A 20,512-nucleotide genomic window follows, 5' to 3' on the forward strand; every position below is an offset into this window, starting at 1 on the left:
CATTGCCCGGTTTCACGAATGCACTTCGACAGGACCTGCGTAGCAACGTGTAATCAACAAACCCTTCTTAAACGGACACACATTGGTATTCTCATACAAGGCTTGTGGCATATTAATACAAAATATACATGGCAATATATAATCGCACACATTTACAAGTGTGAACCAAAAAATGCTCTGAATGTCAGGTTTGTCGATGGTATGGATGATTGTTAAATAAAAATAATACTCGCCAATTTGTGAAATGCCCCTCACGGCATAAGGCGGTTAAACGGCCAAGCCGCACGGCTTGCTTTTGCCAAACCATTTGTTCAGTGTCTACGAGAACACAACAACCGTGTTATGTCTTTCTCTCTCGCTCTCTTCACCTCCACTTGTCCCAACAATCACTGCATGCAGTACCACACACTCCGTTGTACCTCATGCGTACATATTAAATCGCTTCTTCAGAGAACCACTCGCAAATTACGATCCGATCACTCTCGCTGGTGAACAAACGGCTTCACGAAAGTTATGTTTGCGTTCGTGTGCTGTGGGCTTTTGTTTTTCTTTAATAAACCTAAAGATGATAGCCACAACATTATTACAACTCCCTCCTTTTTGACACTCAAGATTCTATAATATTGACGCAATGTCCAAAAAGTAACCACTCATTTATTTGACAAAATATCAACAAATTTGTACATATTTAAAATAAGTTTTAGTAGTAAAATGTCAGAACTGTTTTAGTTATTCCTTCAAATAAAAATATTAAGACAGACTAGGTAGGTATTAGCACTGCCGCCTGAACACAGCTCCGCTCTATAGGGAAGAACATTCAAATATCCTACGCCACCATCTCCACACACGTGCGATTGCGAAATAAAACCGTTTCTGTTTAAAAAAAAAAAATATTTTCATCAAAAAAAAACCTACAAACGTCGCAGTCTAAACGAATTATAATTGAATGCAGACCAAAGCTAAAAATAAGGAACAACGGCCGGCCGGCTGGGAGGACACTTTACGGGGGCACGTACGGCGGAGGAGACCTGTACGGGGTCATGTTTTTGGGACGTTGACCTCTGCCCCCCGCTCCTTGCGGGCTGGTGAATGGCGGCGGTGGCTGGTAGGGCGGCGCGTTGGGGTCTTCCTCACGGAGCGGCGTGCTTTCGCACACGAAGTCGTCGGTGGCGGCGGACACGGCCGCTGACATGCCGGGGCCGGCCATCTGACAGGGGTATTCAGGCGGCGGGAGAGGGGGCTTCTCTTCCGTCAAGATGAGCGGCATGCTGGAGGACGGCGCCGGCTTCGTGTCGTCCAGCTCGTCGGCGAAGATGATGGGGACGCCTTTCTTGATGAAGGTCGCCTGGTCCTCTTCGGATAGCTTTCCTTTCCTCTTTTTTCGGTAGCAGATCATGGCGATGACGCCGGCGATGAGCAGGATAGCGGCCACTACGACGGCCGGTATGACGGTGTGAAGATAGACATCGTCCTGACTTGTTCTCTCCGGGCCCTCCAGAGGTGGCGGTGTCGTCGGTTGAGGACGATCCATAGGCGGTCCTTTTCGAACGGGCACAAAACTGATTCCCTCGCAATCTTCCGAGCCGACGACGTTGACAGACACCGGCTTGAACTCTGGACCCATGTTCGCGTCGAAACTTTCGGTCGGCTTCCCATCGTCCGTGCCGATCTTTTTCCCCAGTTGACGGATCTGCTCATCTGGGCACGGTTCCAGCGGAAGGGAATTGTTATTCCAAACGATTGTGAACGAGCCACTTCTCATGTCGTCTATAGTTAAAGCGCTCACATTTTTGTCGCCCAAGGTATAGGCGAGTTTTTTCACCAACTTAATTTTCATGAGCACGTCATTGGCAACTTTCTTATAGTCGTTGTTGAACTTTGCTTGGAACTTTGCACTGGACCGCCCATCGTTTGGCTTTTTGTGAACTATTATTTCGAAGGCATCTCTCGCAATCTTCCCCCCTTTATCCATTGCCGACATTATGTACTCGTGTTTACCAATCAGCTTTTCATCGTCCGGAGGCAATCCAAACAATACCTGACTCGTGCTGTTAAACTGCACCCAAGAGCTCGCATTGACGAGTTCGTGTTTGCTGGTGCAGAGTACCAACTTCAGCCTGTCGGTGGTGCCATCTTCGTGGTCAAAAAACGTGTCGTAAGGGATCTTAAGTTCAAAGTAAGTTCCGATGTTCACGTCGAGTCTGTCGATGGGGTTCTTCAGCGTGGGTGGCCGGTTTGGATCCGGAATTATTTTCGTGGTTGTCCGAGACGTGGTCGTCGTGGCTTTCGTGGTGATCTTTGCCACGGGTGCCGTCGTGGTGGTGGCTTTCATGGGCGGCGTCGGAGCAGGCGTGGTTAACTTCAACACCGGCTTCTTCGTGCGAGGCTTCTTGGTGACCGCGGCGGTTGGCTTCGCCGTCGTGGTTTTAATCCTCCCACCGCCGCCCGTCGCGCCGGTGGGCGTCGCTTTCGCGCCGTCGGCGGTGGACGCCACCGTGACGGTCGGCTCGACGTACTCGGGACGGGCGGCGGTCGGCTGTATCGACTGTCCGACAGTGACGGTGATCGTGTCGATCGCCGTCGGCTGAATTGGAAACAGTATCGGGGTTGCGTAAACGGACGGCCGGACTTTGCTCGGGGTGACCGTCACGACCTGTGTGACGATGTGTCCGGGGGCCGTGTAGCGGACCGGATCCTCCGTCACGTCCGTTGGACCAAATGTCGGCGACACGTGGGAAGGGACAATTCTTACCGGCGGCTCCACCGGCTCCACCCGTGCGGTGGCGGGAACAAACACGAGAACTGGAGTTGGAGTCAAGTAAAGCTGCCGACGTGACCGCTTGTTCACGACCGCCTTTTGGTTGGCGATGTGCCAGCCTAAGACAGGATAACCAATCTTTTCCGCCATCGTACCTTCCTTTGCGGGTAGTTCCACACTCGCAATGTTGGGAATGGTGGACTGGTTCAACGAGCAGCCTAATTTCCAGGACAAGAGAGCTCCGTTTTCGATCACCTTTTTGGCATTCCCTGGGCCAGCCATGAATGCAGACATATCAAAGAGCCTGTTGTTGATAACCGGCATCAATTTAATCTTGTCCACTTTGACGTCGGAGAACGCCTCCATCTTTTTCAACAGCTGAAGTCGCTGGCCCGGGTTCATCTTTGTCAGGTCGGCGTCTATGATGATTGTTAAGACGGTGACGGCTTCCTCGGGACCACATCCTCCGTCCGCGCTGCCAGGGAAGGAGGGCAGCTTGTCGGTCACCCGACTGTTGGACTGCTCGGAGACAACGTGCAGCGGAAACATCTCCTTCCTGTGGACGTCTCCGTTGGGGGAGGGATGCGAGATCGCGATGAAGTAAAGGCCAGTGTTGGCTTCAAGGGGAAGGCCGAACAGCGTGTTGAGTTCGGCGTTCCAAGACAACCAGTCGGGCAGAGATTTCTTCCCTTCTTCCGTCACCTGCAGACATGCGGCGGGAAAAAAAAGAAGAATGTGTAAAGATCGTTTCCGGAACTTTTTGTTTTTTTTATCATTCGAGCAGCGCACCTTGGGGAAGCGTTTTAATTTCTCTGCGCACCTTGCACGGAACCGCGGCGCACGCTGATAAAAAACAAACCGCACGGCGGGCGCGCGGGGAGAACGTGGCGGCGCGCTGGTGAGCGGTGGGTCAGCGTGGGTCAGCGTGGGTCAGCGGTGGTGGGCGGTGGGTCAGTGTGGGTCAGCGGTGGTTCCGAGGTGGGTCAGCGGTGGATCAGCATTGGTCAGCAGAGGTCAGCGGTGGTCAGCAGTGGGTCAGTGTGGGTCAGCGGTGGTCAGCGTGGGTGAGCGTGGGTCAGCGTGGGTGAGCGTGGGTCAGCGTGGGTCAGCAGAGGTCAGCGGTGGTCAGCGTGGGTCAACATTCACGAGGTTTTTATGGAACACTGCGGTTGGCGTTCGAACGGGTCCCCTGGAGATTCTGTGCCCTCACAAGAAGCATCCTGCACCCACGCAATATGTTGTTGTTGTTTTTTTTTAAATCATGTCTGACTGATAATAAGGCCCAGAAGGTCATATGCGGTCAAGAGTTTGTTACTAAAATGAATGCTGCTGGATAATATAGTGCAAGGAGTTCCTGAAGCACAAAAAAATATCCACTAAAAACTAAACTATTTTTTTAGAAGCGACCTGGCCACAAATGATAGCTCAACGAGAAGTGGATTATCACATGTAGAAATGTATAGCAGGCAAATATTCTAAGCAGGTGATGTTGATTATAAATGTGGAGGGAAAAACCAGAGGACCCGGAGAAAAATCCACATGACAATGGGGAGAGAGAAACATGCAGACTCCAAATATACAGGCGTCAGGGTTGGGATCGAACCCACGACCTCCTGTACATCAGACAAGGTAGTTAACATGTCACCACTGTGGTGAATTTTTGTTAATCTGCTAAATAAAGCAGATTAACAATAATGTTAAAAAGCCATATCTAAACACATTTAAAAAGCAAAAATCTAGGATATTGGCAATGTTATATAACTGAGCGGATGGAATCTATAGTGTGAGCGTACAAGTTAAACGTTGCGTTGAAAAGTTAAACGAACCACGGATACATTAGTCACCGCTGCGGGCGTATTTACCGCAAACGGGCGCCAATTGCTTCGCAGTGGAGATTAAAGATTTTAAAGATCCTGGTTGTAAATTCAAAACGAGAAGGCCCATTGTGTGCCGGCATCGTGGTCCACAAACTTTCCAGATTTGACAAATTGCTCGCAAATCACTCAATTGGGAAAGCACGCTGCGATCACCGCCCTCATCGCCACCCCCCCCCCCCCACTAATGCTCATCAGCAGGCCGGTGCCAGCTCACCATTTTCCGCACAGGGGGACAGCTGTCACCGGGCTTGCCCTTGCAATGTTTGACGCGAGCTTGCGACACAAGGCGCTTCTGAGCAGAGGTCGCAAACGGGTTTTGATTCCTTACCCGTACCCGTACCCGGCCGCACCAGGGTCGCAAATGGGTACCCGTTCCCTATCCGTACCCTACCCGAAATGAGTGACAGACGGTTACTCACCAGTGACTCACGGCCTACCCGTACCCGGGTACCCGGCCGCACTAGGGTCGCAAATGGGTACCCGTACCCGTACCTGGCCGGGTACGGGTAGCCGGGTATCGGGTAGGGTACAGGTATCGGGTACCCGGTTGCGACCTCTGCTTCTGAGTCACCAACGTATTGAAAACGCTATGGCTATTATGACGTTATGAGAATTACACTGGTCAACAAAAAAAACATTTTTTCTGGCCTGGACTTTTGCAGCTGTTTTAGACTAATTTCAGGGTGCTGATTCCAAATCTGATCTCAGATTTGCTCTATCACATCTCATTTTTATGCTATCGGCATTCCCCATTTTCATTGATTTTACCCGAAATTAACTCTGTCACTTATGATTGCAAGTTGTTGCGAGTCAGTGACTGCTTTAGTGTTAAAATATGGTGCTGTATTTTTAGGATAGTGTGTGTTTATAATATCATTTTATGTAGATATCCACATTTATACAATATTTTTCTTCTGCAGTTTTTATCGAAAATGCAATATTTGGAATCAGCACCCCAAAATTACCTTAAAACCGTTGGAATACCTTATGCCAGAAAAAAGTGTGTTGACCAGTGTAATAATCGAGGTGGGGGGGGGGGGGGTGTGGGGGAAATAAAAAAAACGGAGTGGATCGTAGTTTACTTGGGCCGTCCATTGCGCACAAAGCGAGCGCTCATTTGCATGCCAGAAAAAAGTGTGTTGACCAGTGAATTATCAAGCGCATCATACTTACATTAGTGCAACGGCCCGGGCCACCGTCGAGTGGGATCGGCAGCTGGAATGCGTGACCCACGGTCGCCACCACGTCGGAGGCTTGCCACGGCCTCTTCCCCTCGTAAGCCGGGCGCCCGGACTCCGAGGCGGGGTAGCCGAAGTGCAGGGACGCCTCGATGTGTGGCACGCCCTCCTGCCCAACCAAGCGGACGTGTTCATCGTCGCCGGTGGCGGCGGCGGCGTCGGCGTTGGGAAAGCCGGGGCTCGCGCCGAGCATGGCTAGCACGAGCGGCAGCAGGAGGAGCACAATTTGGACGGCGGGCGGGGAGCGAACGCACTGCCTCGGCAACTTGGGGGAGTTGAAATTCGTCACTGGAAGGCGTGTGTGATGGCACATGGCAAGATTTTAAAATGGGTTTTTTGTTGTTAAAATTTCACGTATAAAAAATATAAAAAATCCAAAACGTAAATGTGTTGCTTTGGCCGATGGGCGTCAGAGAACTCTGCCGCGGTTACTTGAGCGTGCAAAAGATCCTGTGAAAGAGAAGAGAACGCACACACGCGGGGTTTTTTAAGACGCGCCCGAGCACATCCAGGAGGGTGACATTTCAAAAAAGTTCTTCGTAGATTTTGGCAAAGCGCCATTACGTGCGTATAATTTAGCATGGCGCATCGAGCCAATGTAGTTAAAGTGAATAATCAATCGGACACGTTTACAAAAATTATATTCCAATGACACTCGTGTGCTACCAAGACCAATGGAGTGACACTGCAGCCTAACCACGAATACACGGAAGCTGCTGTATGGCACGCGCCACGATCCTCAACGCCACGGCCATCACGTGTGGCCAAGAGCTGAGCGCCACGCGCCACGATCGTCAACGACGGGACCCGTCACGGTCACGGTTTTTTGGCCAAGAGGCAAAGTCTCCCTGCTGACATCGACACGAATATATGACGGCTCCCCTGAACGTACAGGAGAAGAACCTGGCAATGATAGGGAAACTAGAACCAATATTACACTAATTCGGCTGAGCGTGCAGGCCATGCCAAGGCTTGGGTTTTTTATTAATTTTTTTAAACTTTGTTTCGTCCTTTCCCCCCCAGATTTATTCCATTTGTGCTCTTGGCAGCGTGGCCGAGAGAGGAAGAATTGATTCGGATATTTCGGAACGGCAAGGCACCACCACAAACATCGATTAAAAACCCGCTTCCTTTTTTACTCCGTTCCACATTTGGGGTTTGCACTTTCGCCGCGCACTCTGCCACAGGATTAAGTGAAATCGAGTGAAATATTTCATTTTAATACTCCTTATTCTCTGTCGTCACCGGTGACTTATAAAGGCCGAGGCTCACGCTAGACTTGAGTTTAATAATCGCCGGTGTGCCTGCCTGGATTCAAACCCAGAAACCCGGCAGTGCTGTTTCATCGCTCCGCCAGGTTCCGCTGAAAGCCACCCCCGGGGTTTTTATTTTTCACGCTAAACGTTGGGTACCGGCATAAGAGCGTCAAACGCACGAGTCGACAACGTGACACAAATCAGCATCATCTCCATAAGAGGTTTGGGGTTAGATCACGTAAATAGATGCGTCCTTAAACCCAGTCACCACGCGTCACAGCCAATTAGTAAGGTTTGTTACGTAAAAAAAACGCACCAATTCGTTACTTAGTCCAGCATAACAGTGGTGTGTTGGAGAGTTAAACCCGCAATATTTACAATTCATCATCTATTTCAACGTTAATGGTTGCGGATTGTTGCTGGGTGCAACAATCCGGGGCCTTTGGGCCAGTGGTTGACAACTCTTGTTCAGAGAGAGGCTCACGCTCATTACAAAAATGGTACGAGAGTCTGTACAAAGCACAAACACCGGGGAATTGAATGATGCATATTACGGAGGTAAAGGCACCTCCGATTATCACGGTTGGCTACGTACGGTGTGAAAGAAGTGCAACATAAATACACACGTACAAAAGGCATATTCACTGTGTGAGTTCTAACGCCAAGTTCTGTGTGAGAAAACAGATTTTGAGCAAAAACGAAAGTGGAACGTAAAAAAAAGAATGACGGGTGTAGAATGCGAATGAGTTTCGATTGATGATCCAGCACTAATTCACCATTGGCCAGTCGCCTCCATGTCACTCGACTACCGCTACTACTACCATGGTTACTGTTTTCGTCAACTTCACTCGTTGATTCCTCCACCCATGTTGAGGGCTCAGACTACCAGACACGGACTGTGGCGTCTCATCCTGCACGTTGTGTTCAACCACCACCACACTGCAGGTTACACCAACTCACCCACTTACCCACTCACCCTCCCACCACTCATCCACTCACCCACTCACCACACCGCAGGTTACACCAACTCACTCACCCACTCACCACTCACCACCACTCACCCACTCACCCACTCACCACACCGCAGGTTACACCAACTCACTCACCCACTCACCACTCACCACCACTCACCCACTCACAACTCACCCACTCACCACACCGCAGGTTACAACAACTCACCCACTTACCCACTCACCCACCCACCACTCACCCACTTACCCACCCACTCACTCACTCACCCACTCACCACACCGCAGGTCACAACTCACTCACCCACCCACCACTCACCCACCCACCACTCACCCACCCACCACTCACCCACTCACCCACCCACTCACTCACCCACCCACCCACCACACCGCAGGTCACAACTCACTCACCCACCCACCACTCACCCACCCACCACTCACCCACTCACCCACCACTCACCCACTCACCACACCGCAGGTCACACCACTTCTCTTTCTGCCTCTCCCAACGCCCGCCCCCCCCCCCCGGCACGGCTCAACTTTGGAATTCCCTCCCATCGTCTCTTTCCCCCCAAACTCCTACTAATAATAACCCCCAGCTCCATTCAAGAGACGTATCAACTCTCGTCTTACCCATCACAACATTCCTGAACAAGCGCTGATTATTTTGCCCGTCGCATCGCCATCTCGCGTCTTCGGGGCCTGCGCTCGCCAACTCCTTCGATAACACTGGTCAACAAAAAAAAACAAAAAATTCTGGCCTGGACTTTTGCAGCTGTTTTAGACTAATTTCAGGGTGCTGATTCCAAATCTGATCTCAGATTTGCTCTATCACATCTCATTTTTATGCTATCGGCATACCCCATTTTCATTGATTTTACCCGAAATTAACTCTTATGATTGCAAGTTGTTGCGAGTCGGTGACTGCTTTAGTGTTAAAATATGGTGCTGTATTTTTAGGATAGTGTGTTTATATCATTTTATGTAGATATCCACATTTATTTAATATGTTTCTTCTGCAGTTTTTATTGAAAATGCAATATTCGATATCTCAAAAACCTGATGTGATAGACAAAAACTGATGCCAGATTTGGAATCAGCACCCCAAAATTACCTTAAAACCGTTGGAATACCTTATGCCAGAAAAAGTGTGTTGACCAGTGTAATAATCGAGGTGGGGGAGGGGAGGGAGGGGTGTGGGGGAAATAAAAAAACGGAGTGGATCGTAGTTTACTTGGGCCGTCCATTGCGCACAAAGCGAGCGCTCATTTGCATGCCCGTCGTGAAACCGCGAGAGTGCCCGCGGCTCCTCAGCGCGGCTGGCGGAATGGGCAAGCGAATGGGGCCACAATGAGCGACGCTGCAGAAGAAGAGGAGGAGTGTGAAGCGAGATGAAAACGCACAAGCGGCACCGAGATTACAGGAGGCAACAACAACAACAACACAAAGTCGAGCGTCGAAGCAGCAGCCTTTAAAAAAAAAAATGGAAAATCACGTCCGCGAGTTGACGCGTATCGGGGGCGATGGAAACTTGGTCGCAGCGCGCGAGGAATGCACACGTCGAACGTAAACAGAATACCAGAAAGTGTTGAATACCAGAAAGTGTTGAGAAAAGGACCAGGGAATGAAACTCTTGAACGTGGCACGAAAATCAAATCGTCGCACAATTAGGGTTGGTGGCACACCGCACGAATGTTACGAAACTCCCTTCCCGTTGGGCGTCGGTGAAGTGCCCTACCACGACTCGCCAGGAGAAGGCAGCACAGCAAAGTGCCAACTGGTAGGAACCACCTGGTTACACCAGCCCACAGGGGATTATTGTGTCAGTCGTGCAGGGAGGGGCTGGGTGGGGAGGGGAGGGTGGGGAGGGGCTGGTGGGGAGGGTGGGGCTGGGTGTGGAGGGGAGGGTGTGGAGGGGAGGGTGGGGAGGGGCTGTGTGGGGAGGGTGGGGAGGGGCTGGGTGGGGCAGGGTGGGGGGTGGAAGGGTGGGGCTGGGTGGGGAGGGGCTGGTCACCCTGTGGTGCCCTTATAAAACTCAACGTTTAACCTACTCACGCCGGCTTGTGCCCGCACTCACAGTCGGCCATATTTGCGGAATACACCACGCCGCCGTTGACCCTGGCCATTGACCGAGCAACCCAACGTTCCTACCAGCTCCCTCCGCAGGAATGTGTTCCCGTCTGTCCCTTCTGTGTGGCATCGAGCGTTGCCCCCTCGCACGTGTGGGGGTTTCTCCGGGTGCTCGGGGGTTTCCACCCAACACGTAGTACCAACGTCGATTAATTGGCTGGAAACATCTTAATGCATAGAGGACCCCAGATGTTGGGCCACTATTGGTAGCGTTGGCTCCTCACCGCCTGTAGGCTGCTGCTGCTGTCGTTGCTTTCCGGCTTTGTGGTTCCTCGGTGATTGTGAGAGATGCAATTTGCATGAGCGACGACGCTACATATAGATAAAAATGAAAAGCATCATAAGTAATGGGAGCATTAAGGCAGCAAAACTAAATGTAATGGCTGTAAGATTACAATGTGTTGCCCCTAGAGAGCAAAATAACATATTACAGAGTGAGAGACGCATACAACTAGTGGAGAAATTGTACGCAGATTTCTACAGCAAAGAATATTCATATATACCCCACTAAACAAATTATTCGTTTCAGGTGAGGAGCAGGCTGAATATGATTGTCTCCTGAGAAGGTAACCACTGCCATTATATCAACCAAAGCTTCTGAACTGCAGCAAATTGTGAAGAAGTTAAGAAAGCAGGATGCTAAGTTAGGCAATGGAGCCAAATGACGAACGCACAAAGCATGGGCAACAATGAGTCCAGCCGGTTTTTTTGGGCTAGGCCACTCCAGTGGTTTCATGCCAAGAAGTATTGTCACCAACCCTCATCGCCACCCGACAAGATTGTCACGTTTACACGGATATGATTTGTACGTAACGTGGCCAATATATCGATCGAAATTCTGACCGACACAGCCTCCTCCCTCACTGGCGGCTTCAGAATTGCCGCGATTGAAATATAACTTAGAAGATCGATGCTTAAACTTATTTATCCACGAAAAGCCATAACCGTGTCCGGTTACGTTTTTTTCAAGCAGGGTCCTGCCACAGTGAGGCTTTTTAAAAGGGCCCTCCCCCCCTCCGTAGATGGAACTGCTTCACCCCGAGCTTTTAACGCTTGCGTATTTGCATCTCCTTTGTGCCGCGTCGCCTTGTGGCGTTGTACTCTGGTCTAACGCCGGTGAGACGAGGCCACGAAGAAGGATGCTGTGTCTCGTGTGTAGGCAAATGAGTTTCAAGGACAATGCACCACTCTATCATCAAAGCACGTTTGCTGGCACGTTTTGCCGCAAGTACGTGTGGATATTGTCGACTTGAAACCTTGCAGTAGGTGTCTATTTTGATGTCTGAATATCTTGTTAACACCTCCTACAAACCTGTCAAACCCTTATCAGTGCTGCCTACCTTATTACAGACCAACTCAGAGCTTATTGGTCACCCCGTGCCCTTATAAATCTCAGCGTTCGTCCTACAAAGTCACATCGCAACGGAGAAACACAAAAAAATAGACAAACATTTTTGTTTTGCCCGTATTGAAACGGCTGTACGCCGTATGGACCTGAAAACTCAATTTCCCTGTGCAAGGATACGGGGTAAACCGTATGGGTTAACAGCTGTGCCTGCTATATTGTTGGTGTAAAGGATATTCTGTTTTCAGCCGTTGAATGAGTCACACATGTAGGAGGAAACCGCTGTACCTGGAGGAAACCCACACATATACGAGTGGCCAACACTCTATCCCCGTACAGATGGAAACAAATGAAAATCAGTCCAATTGCTGTACTGCCTTCTCCTGGCAAGCCAGGGCATGGCACCTCTAAAGTAAAACGTTTTTTTATTTGACCAGGTAAGGCCCACCGAGCTTTATAGTTCTTTTTCAGAAGCGACCTGGCCACAAATTATAGCTCAACGAAGTGAACATTTAACGTTATCATGCGGAATATTTACAGCAGCCAAATACTCTAAACGCATGTTTCTGAATGTGGAGGACCCGGAGAAAAATCCACGCGACCACGGGGAAAAAAATGCAAACTCCAAATATACAGCAGGCGTCAGGGTCTGGATTGAAACCCACGATCTCCTGCATACCAGGCAAGGTAGCTAACATCTCGCCACCACGGCACAACCGAAAAAGATAATGATTGGTGGGACGTAACTGGGAAGAGCGACTGGAGTACTGTACGCATGTCTGGGGGGATTATTGACAGCGGACCGGGAACAAATATTGACGTGAAGTAGTGCGGGCAGGTTGGAGTGCTTTTGGAAAATATGATTTGAGAGTGAAATGTAACATGCCACCAATGTGCCAAAAAGGGGACTTTTTGTCGTTGTAAATGAGTGCTTACTAAACTGTCATGACTTATATTCTTTGGGTCTTTCGGTAAAGCCACGTAGAGAAAAAAAAAACAAAAAAAATATCACGACGTTTCCATCGCAACAAAAGCAATCGTCATCAGGTGAAACAAATCTAGTGGGAGAGCTGCTGATGCATGACTTGTGGATTTGAAATGCTGATAATTGAAGAAAAGAACGTGGAACTAAAGCTGAAAAGTGCACAGAGATGTGGAGAGACGTAGTCCGTAAATTATACCGAGAGACACGAGGAACGCGCGCGTATCCGGAGAGCAAACACAAACCAGACGTCGTAGTGGCTGTTGAGCGTGGCAAGGAGAGGAGGCTACTGCGGGAGAGGTCGATGACCGACGGACAAAAGCCTCACGGTGGAGTGGTAGCCAGGGGAGGGAACTCATCCTAAAGGTACGGAGCACAGGAAGAGAGACGGAGCGATGGGATTAGCTCACGTGCGGCAGCGTGATGGACTGTGGTGGCATCGCGTGAAAGTGGTGAGTGCCAACGACTTGTGGGAGACATTCACCAACATTGGTTTGAACACGGTTGACGATGACGACGACGATGATGATGAATAAACCAATGGCATAGTTCACAAACATCCTGAATCGGGTTAACATTTAAAACCAGTGCTATCAGTTGGACCCAAGTTCAATCAGCAACAGCTGCATCAGGAAAGCACTTCGCTAGACAATGACATGCCCCACTTCGACGGACGACCTTCAACCCAACCGACCTAAAAAAAAAACTACCAGAGTCTAGGGCCCAGGGTGGCTCTGTGCGTGCCGACTGCATGACGCAGCCACCGCAGACTCATCTGCATGAGAAACCCATCCACGGGTTGGAGAGGCCAAGTATAGATCAAGTAGCAGCACACCCATCTCAACATACGAAGGTGACAAAATATATGCGTGTCACAAGCATGCATGCATGAGCAACGGATTGGCTGTTGTTGGGAATGGCCACAGCTTTGGGTCGAGTGACAAACGAGGAAGCTACCACCCTGTCTTCTGATGCTAATTTAAAGGCGCCACGGCCTCTCGGACACATATATAGACCTCCACGGAAATTTGAGAGCCATTAGTTAGCCGCCCAGATATAGGAACTCCTCCACCCGCTCAATAATCCTTTCATAAACCGTGCGACGCGCAGGGGGATAGAAAGTTCATTGGCGTCTCGCATCCCGACAAATGAATAATAAAAAAAAAGAAGCCAACGATGATTGCCCCCCCACGCATTCAGGGGTCGACAGCGATGACCCCCACAAAAAAACTGGGCTAAAAGAGACCCATGTGCCGAGACTTGCGTGAGAAGTGTGGTAACGACAAATGGCGAGGGACATGGCAGAGAGGGAGGGAGGCAGGGGACGTGTGCACAGAAGCAGACGAAGTTTAGTTTGAAGTTTATCTCGTCGAAACAGCCGAGAACCCAAGAAGCCGGGGACGGGTCTTTTGCGATAGTGACACGGGGCATTGGTCTGCCAATGAGGGAAGGTGCATTGAAAAATGTTGATACTCCGACTGATGCTCCTACTGTTGTGGAGTGACTCATGCAGCCAGCTATGGCTACAGAGTTTGGTAGTACATGTTGTTTACGTCGTTTATTGTGAAAATTCGGTCACAGTTCCTATGACCACTGTTTAATTGCTTTTATGGCTTTATTTTGGTGATTTTCGAAAAGTGTATTGGTTTGGCCATGTTTGTTTGTTGTAGTACAGAGTTAGACTGATGGCCTTAATCTAAGTTGTCTTGTGGTTGTTGTTGTTGTTTGACTTGCATCCCACTGGGATATTGCACAGGGTTGGTGTACGGTGATTTTTCTGCAATATTTTGCTGTCTTTTCTTGGATTTTCTGTTTGCACATAGTCACTTTAAGATGTTTTTGTTCATGTTTTTGTTTTTTGTTTGTTGCGGTTGCACCCGATTCAAGAGCCGAATGGCTCACAGGGCTATACCTAATAAATGAACTTTGAACTTTGAGGCGGGCGGGCGGGCGACGCTTGCTATTCACAATCCCAATTTAGTAACCCGTATGAGTACTAGACCCTGCTTATGCGTCATCTCGTGCGTGGAGACACACACACACACAGGGGGGAGAGAGTTTGCGTGTACACCACGAGACGCTCAGCGGGCCCACGAAGTTTGTTTACTGAATCGTCTCCCACTTGCAGCGCTTGTTGACGCAACGGATAAAGCGAAACTACAAGGCACATGGTTTTTTTGACGTGACAAAATAACGGCGGATTTATTTAAGTGACATTTCACAGGACGTAAAACAAACGCCCGTTCACACAAAATGAGAAAAAATAACCACCTTGCATCATCGGTAAGAAATACGTGAACCATGTTGTCAAACGAGCACGCTTTGGTGCGAGTGACGCCTGCCTGTGGTATAAACGTAAAATGATGTAAGCATGGAACGAAAAACGTTGTAAATTAAACACAGTGCAACATCTGTAAGTCTGCCAGAAACAGCCTAAGTCACGAAATTTGACCGAATTTGTAGAATTTGGAATATTAAGCTATGAAACTATAAACTATTTTCAATTTTACTAGGTATGGCCCACTGAGCTATATCGCTGTTTTTAAAAAGCGACCTGGCCACAAATGACAACAAAAAGTGGCTCATCATTGTGCGGAAATTTATAGCAGCCAAATACTCCAGACGCACGCCGATTCTAAATGTGGAGGGACAAACCTGAGGACCCGGAGAAAAATCCACGCGACCAACGGGGAGAACGTGTAAAGTCCAAATATACATGTGTCCAACGGGATGTTGGCTATCAACAACAAGGCAACTCCTATGACTAATTGGGAATGGGACGCAAGCGTAGGATTGATCACCCTGTCGCTGGCCGCCTTTGGGGAGGGTGTATAGTGCGAAAGGCCGAAACACCCTAGGAACCAAAGGTTCACTACTGACGATGCGCTCCCCAAATTTCACCAGGCTCACTGTTCATGAACTCTTGGAAGTGCTTGCACAAAGGATAGTAACATCTCATCCTGTGTTCTTGGAATCTGTCAGAGTCGGGATCAAACCCACGACCTCCTGCATACCGGGCGAGGTAGTTAACATCTCCTAGCCACCCTGATTTAGAAGCAATTCAGCCTGCAAAGAGTTCAATGTCACAATGCTTGTTAGACATGCTCCTTCCTTGTGGCCAATGTGCAAAGGGGCAGGGGTGGAATACGACGATGATGATGATGGCATTTTTGTAAATGTCATAATACAATGTAGTGATTGCTTTCCACGATGTGTAAAACACACGCTCGTGCAAAGATGTGCGCACAAGAGAATGCGAACAATGCTGGAGTGTGGACGTCTTGACCAAAACGACCCCATCTTTTTTGGGGGGTTTTTCTCTCACCTCTGCAAAAGGATCCTCTTCTATAATGGTGGCCGCACAATGGTACCGACTGAACTCACTCGGAGACAGAAGGCCAAGACATGCGCGGGAAATCCACGCACCGTCGTCAGGAAATGGTTGGGGAAGTTGGACTCGAAATGGTGAGAGGTAAAATATAAGAATACATGGATTAAATTTCGATTTAAAGCTTTCGTGACTGCAGGGATTCATCTTCTTGGTTCTTTCGGTAAAGTCACGTAGAATGGAAATAGTAAAATAATAAAAATAAAACATAATAAAATAATTCTCACGACGTTTCGGCCACAACGCAAGCAGACAGAGACTCTGTCTTCTCGACAGCCCTGTTCTCCACCTGAGGACCTGAGGACGGCTGCTTGCGTTGTGGCCGAAACGTCGTGAGAATTATTTTATTATGTTTTATTTTTATTATTTTAATATTTCCATTCTACGTGACTTTACCGAAAGAACCAAGAAGATGAATACATGGATTACGCCGACATTTCTTTCATCGTAATAATTTACAGCCCTCTGTAAGTCCACTGCTGGATAAAAACCCGTGATATTTGACCACGCTGGTCGCATAGCATGGGAGGAGGGTGAGGGCGTGGGTGGGTGGGTGGGTGAGGGTGTGGGTGTGGGTGGGTGGGTGGGTGGGTGGGTGAGGGCGTGGGTGGGTGGGTGAGGGCGTGGGTGGGTGGGTGAGGGTGTGGGTGGGTGGGTGAGGGCGTGGGTGGGTGGGTGGGTGAGGGTGTGGGTGGGTGGGTGAGGGCGTGGGTGGGTGGGTGAGGGCGTGGGTGGGTGGGTGAGGGCGTGGGTGGGTGGGTGGGAGGCGGGGCAGCCGGTTCAGGTATCGCTTGCCACTGATGTTAGCCGTGGCCGGAATCCAAATTCGGATACTCTAGCTTCAAAGTGCAGTGTGCTAAACCCTGCACCACCACCGCTCCGCCCACATGAAATGCCAATCTACCCATGGTTCATACCACATGGAACCCGCGGGTTAAAACCGGGGGCATCAATAAAGGCTTAAGAACGGCGAACACGAATACGTACGATTCACAACCCGTTTCTTTCGGGTTAAATCGTGTAGGATTCATGCGAAGTGGAGCTTTGCTCCGTCCACCACCTGACACAGACAGGCGAGTTGCCACGTGGACAAATGTGCCGATTGTTCTTTCGGGAAAAGAACGCTTAAGTTGAGGAGCAAGCAAAATTGTCAATGTTGTGCGACGCTTCCCCGACAGAGGTCGCAAACGGGTTTTGATTCCTTACCCGTACCCGGCCGCACCAGGGTCGCAAATGGGTACCCGCACCCGGCCGGGTACAGGTACCCGTATCCTACCCGTACCCGTACCCTACCCGAAATGAGTGACAAACGGTTACTCACCAGTGACTCACGGCCTACCCGTACCCGTACCCGGCCGCACCAGGGTCGCAAACGGGTACCCGTACCCGGCCGGGTACGGGTAGCCGGGTATCGGGTAGGGTACGGGTATCGGGTACCCGGTTGCGACCTCTGTTCCCCAGTGACTACAATCGGCATCATCAAGTATCAGCGAGAGCTGGAGCGTGGTGGTGGTGGGTGGTGGTGGTGGGTGGTGGTGGTGGGTGGTGGGTGGTGGTGTCTATGCACATGGCCAGTAATCCAGCACTTGAGAAATTCCCTTCCCGGGTGGGCGTTGAGGAGGTGCCCGTTTCTCTGGCTCCACCTGTTCCATCTGGAGGGGATGTTATTGCCCCCTTTACCCGCGTGGGTTTTCCCAGGGTGCTCCAGTTTCCTCCCACATGCAGACACCCATTAATTGGTCAATGACACCTTAATATATATAGAAGACTACAGAGCTTGGGAAATCGTCGCCGCCCTTCCTGCTCATCTGTGGTTCCTCCTTGCTCCTGCGAGACGTTCTCTCGCCACAAGAGCCTACGCACAAATGTGTCTATGTATGTGTTGACTCAGCCTCAAATGAGTACCCGGTGCGGTGTGTAAACATCGCCACCAGGGAGACAAAGGCGGTCGGGCATGGTGCTGGCCACCCACCCCCTCGTGTGCCGTGCCGGCCTTTATAGGTGCTCGCTAACAGCACTTGCCCCAAAAAGTCTGTTCAGGCTATATGGGAGATCTTTGTTGATTGTGTGCGAACGCTTACCGTTGCCCGGCTATGAGAGTTGAAGATACGATGTTTGGAGTCGAATGGATGAGCAGCTTCCACAGGACACAGATTGTGTAGCAGCAGCCTGAGACAAAAAAAAAGAAATGTAAATTTAAAAACCCACTAGAAAAAAATGATCAAAACTAACAACTACCAGAGCACGTCGCTTCTCGAGAGGACAGAAATGGTTCTGGAAAGATTCATCATCGATTTTCGGAGGTGCAACTGCCTTGCCGATGCTGGCTGTAACGACCAGCGAAACATCGAACTCGATTGTTAAATGTGTGCAGATGGCTCTCCAACAAACACACCGGTGTGCTAAAGCAAGAATAAATCGCCCACGTTTGTTCATCGCGCGACAACCTTCTTTGCTGAATGTGTCGGGCGGAGGAGGGTGCACAACACACATTTGCGCTCACGCGATCACGCCCACAAATCAAACGCGAATCACACTGGTCGCTAAAGTCTACGCGTTAAAGATCCGAAAGCAATCATTTACAGCAACTTTTTTTGTCAACGCACTGCACGATGAATGCTTCCTTACGCGCCGCGCCATCTGTCATCAAGCCATTATTTTAGTATACTTCACCACGCCGGTCAATGCGGGATCAGTGAATAAATTGCCAGGCATCATTTCGCCAGGCGAACGGGAGAAAGGTTTAGGGAGCCCTACGTCAGTTTTCAAAGGATTGGTCCCGCGCTGACGATCTACGCTTTATCTGCTCTGGTGCAGGTACAGGACATTCCAAATAAGATTCGCATTTAGCATCTGTCAGTCCTAAGATAACATCAAGTACTTCGGCAATTGTCTTTGTACAGGAGTGCCTCGGAGGGACTGGGAAACGACAAACCTACGGGAATGAATGTGACACACGCGAGCGCACCTTACAATCTTTTTTGTTACCTCGGTCGCAAAAAGTCAACGGACAAATTCGAATTAACAATGATCGGTGCACGGCCTGATTGGATAAGATGTGGCGCTGCACTTTTTTGTGCCTTTACGGCAACTGGAAGATGACCGCTTCACGGATACGGATGGCTGGCGAGCGTCTGGTGAGGGTCCGGGGGCTGTCCGGCAGAGGTCGCAACCGGGTACCCGATACCCGTACCCTACCCGATACCCGGCTACCCGTACCCGGCCGGGTACGGGTAACCGTTTGCGACCCTGGTGCGGCCGGGTACGGGTAGGCAGTGAGTCACCGGTGAGTAACCGTTTGTCACTCATTTCCCAACGTCTTGTCTCTTCTCACAATTCAAGTTCCTAGAATCAACCCACCCGCGCCTGCAACATGGCTTCATCCCAGAGGTCGCAATCAGGTACCCGATACCCGTACCCTACCCGTACCCGGCCGGGTACGGGTAAGGAATCAAAACCCGTTTGCGACCTCTGCTGTCCGGTGAGCTGGCGAGGGGGCCAAGTTGAGTGTCGGTGAGGGTGAGGCGAACGCATACCTCGCACCTGGTGTCAAGTGAGCGTGGGGAGTGTTCGGCGAGCCTCAAACGAGTGTCAAGCCAGCGGCGTCTAGCGAGTCGTGTCCCGGGTTGAGTGCCGAGGGGATTACGCCAATGGGGGAAGGGGCAGGGTTGGAGTATGATGATGATGATGGCCTTTTTGGAATTGTAATATGACAATGCAATCTAAGTGGTGTCGAGTATATGCTTGTATTAAGATGTGTGCACAAGAGGTTACAGCAACAATGGAGGGCAGAGGAGCGAACGCTCGCAACAACGAGCGGAGTGCCGGGCGGATAAAACACCGCAGGTTGGCACAGTATGGGGGTACAGCTGATGCATCTACCGGTCATCTCAGTCAGCCAAACCATGGCACCAGCTGGGTCTGTCCCGAGACCTCCTGTCAGCGAGCCTTCGACACTTCACGTGGTAGCCTCAAAGTGCACCTGGCCTGGCACAAGCGCCATGGTGACGGCACTGTCACTTAGTGGCGAATGGCGGGTATTGGTCTTGGCACAAGAGGTTAAAACTGGAATGTGGATGTCTCAACAAAACAGCGATTGCTGTGGTGGAGAAAAAAAACCTTCACTCTCGTGGACGGGCTTGTGGACACGGGGCGGTCAAGTGGCAATTTACTTAACGCTGGACGGTGCGTCACCTTCATGCTTCCTGATTCGCGACAAGGACCGTTACACCATTGGAACCTCATTTGCCAGTAAAAATATGATAATTGGTTTTTTACCCTTCTATCTGGCAACAAAACTGACACCTTGTTTTTACAAGGAGTCATGTTTGCATAGACCACAATACCTGAAGTCATAATGCAAACAAAAAACATAACTCTGATAATGTATGCACTGTCCTTGAAGTTGATTGGTCGACACCCGAGACAGCTTTCCTTAGAGCCTAGTCTCACATGGGTTGGACCAGATGACGCCAAAAGGCGCACAACTCAAAGACAATGCACCATCAGAGAATGAAAGGACCGTTACGCCAACGAAAATTGCCGCAACAGTGCGCACGGAGAAAAATTG

The 20,512-nt window shown here is 50.1% G+C and overlaps 1 protein-coding gene across 14 annotated transcripts in view; it reads right to left on the reverse strand.

Moving 5' to 3' along the window:
• Positions 1 to 634: 634 nt before the first annotated feature.
• DAG1 (dystroglycan 1) overlaps positions 635 to 20,512 on the reverse strand; it is a 30,432-nt gene continuing 10,554 nt past the window's right edge. For 6 of the 14 annotated variants that reach the window (XM_078876426.1, XM_078876423.1, XM_078876430.1 and 3 more), the window contains exons 2-5: positions 18,024 to 18,111; positions 12,800 to 12,914; positions 5,809 to 6,323; positions 635 to 3,460 (exon numbers count right to left, since the gene is read on the reverse strand). In XM_078876426.1, the coding sequence (XP_078732552.1) occupies positions 1,001 to 3,460; positions 5,809 to 6,186 (2,838 nt within the window). In that variant the 5' untranslated portion in view covers positions 6,187 to 6,323; positions 12,800 to 12,914; positions 18,024 to 18,111 and the 3' untranslated portion in view covers positions 635 to 1,000. Of the gene's footprint in view, positions 3,461 to 5,808; positions 6,324 to 8,730; positions 8,827 to 10,248; positions 10,395 to 10,451; positions 10,540 to 12,799; positions 12,915 to 15,879; positions 16,000 to 18,023; positions 18,112 to 20,512 lie in introns of those variants that run through there. The other 8 variants (XM_078876431.1, XM_078876425.1, XM_078876424.1 and 5 more) reach the window with 7 other exon arrangements.

The sequence above is a fragment of the Lampetra fluviatilis genome, chromosome 44 (assembly GCF_964198595.1).
Source record: "Lampetra fluviatilis chromosome 44, kcLamFluv1.1, whole genome shotgun sequence".
In the NCBI taxonomy this organism is placed as follows: domain Eukaryota; kingdom Metazoa; phylum Chordata; class Hyperoartia; order Petromyzontiformes; family Petromyzontidae; genus Lampetra; species Lampetra fluviatilis.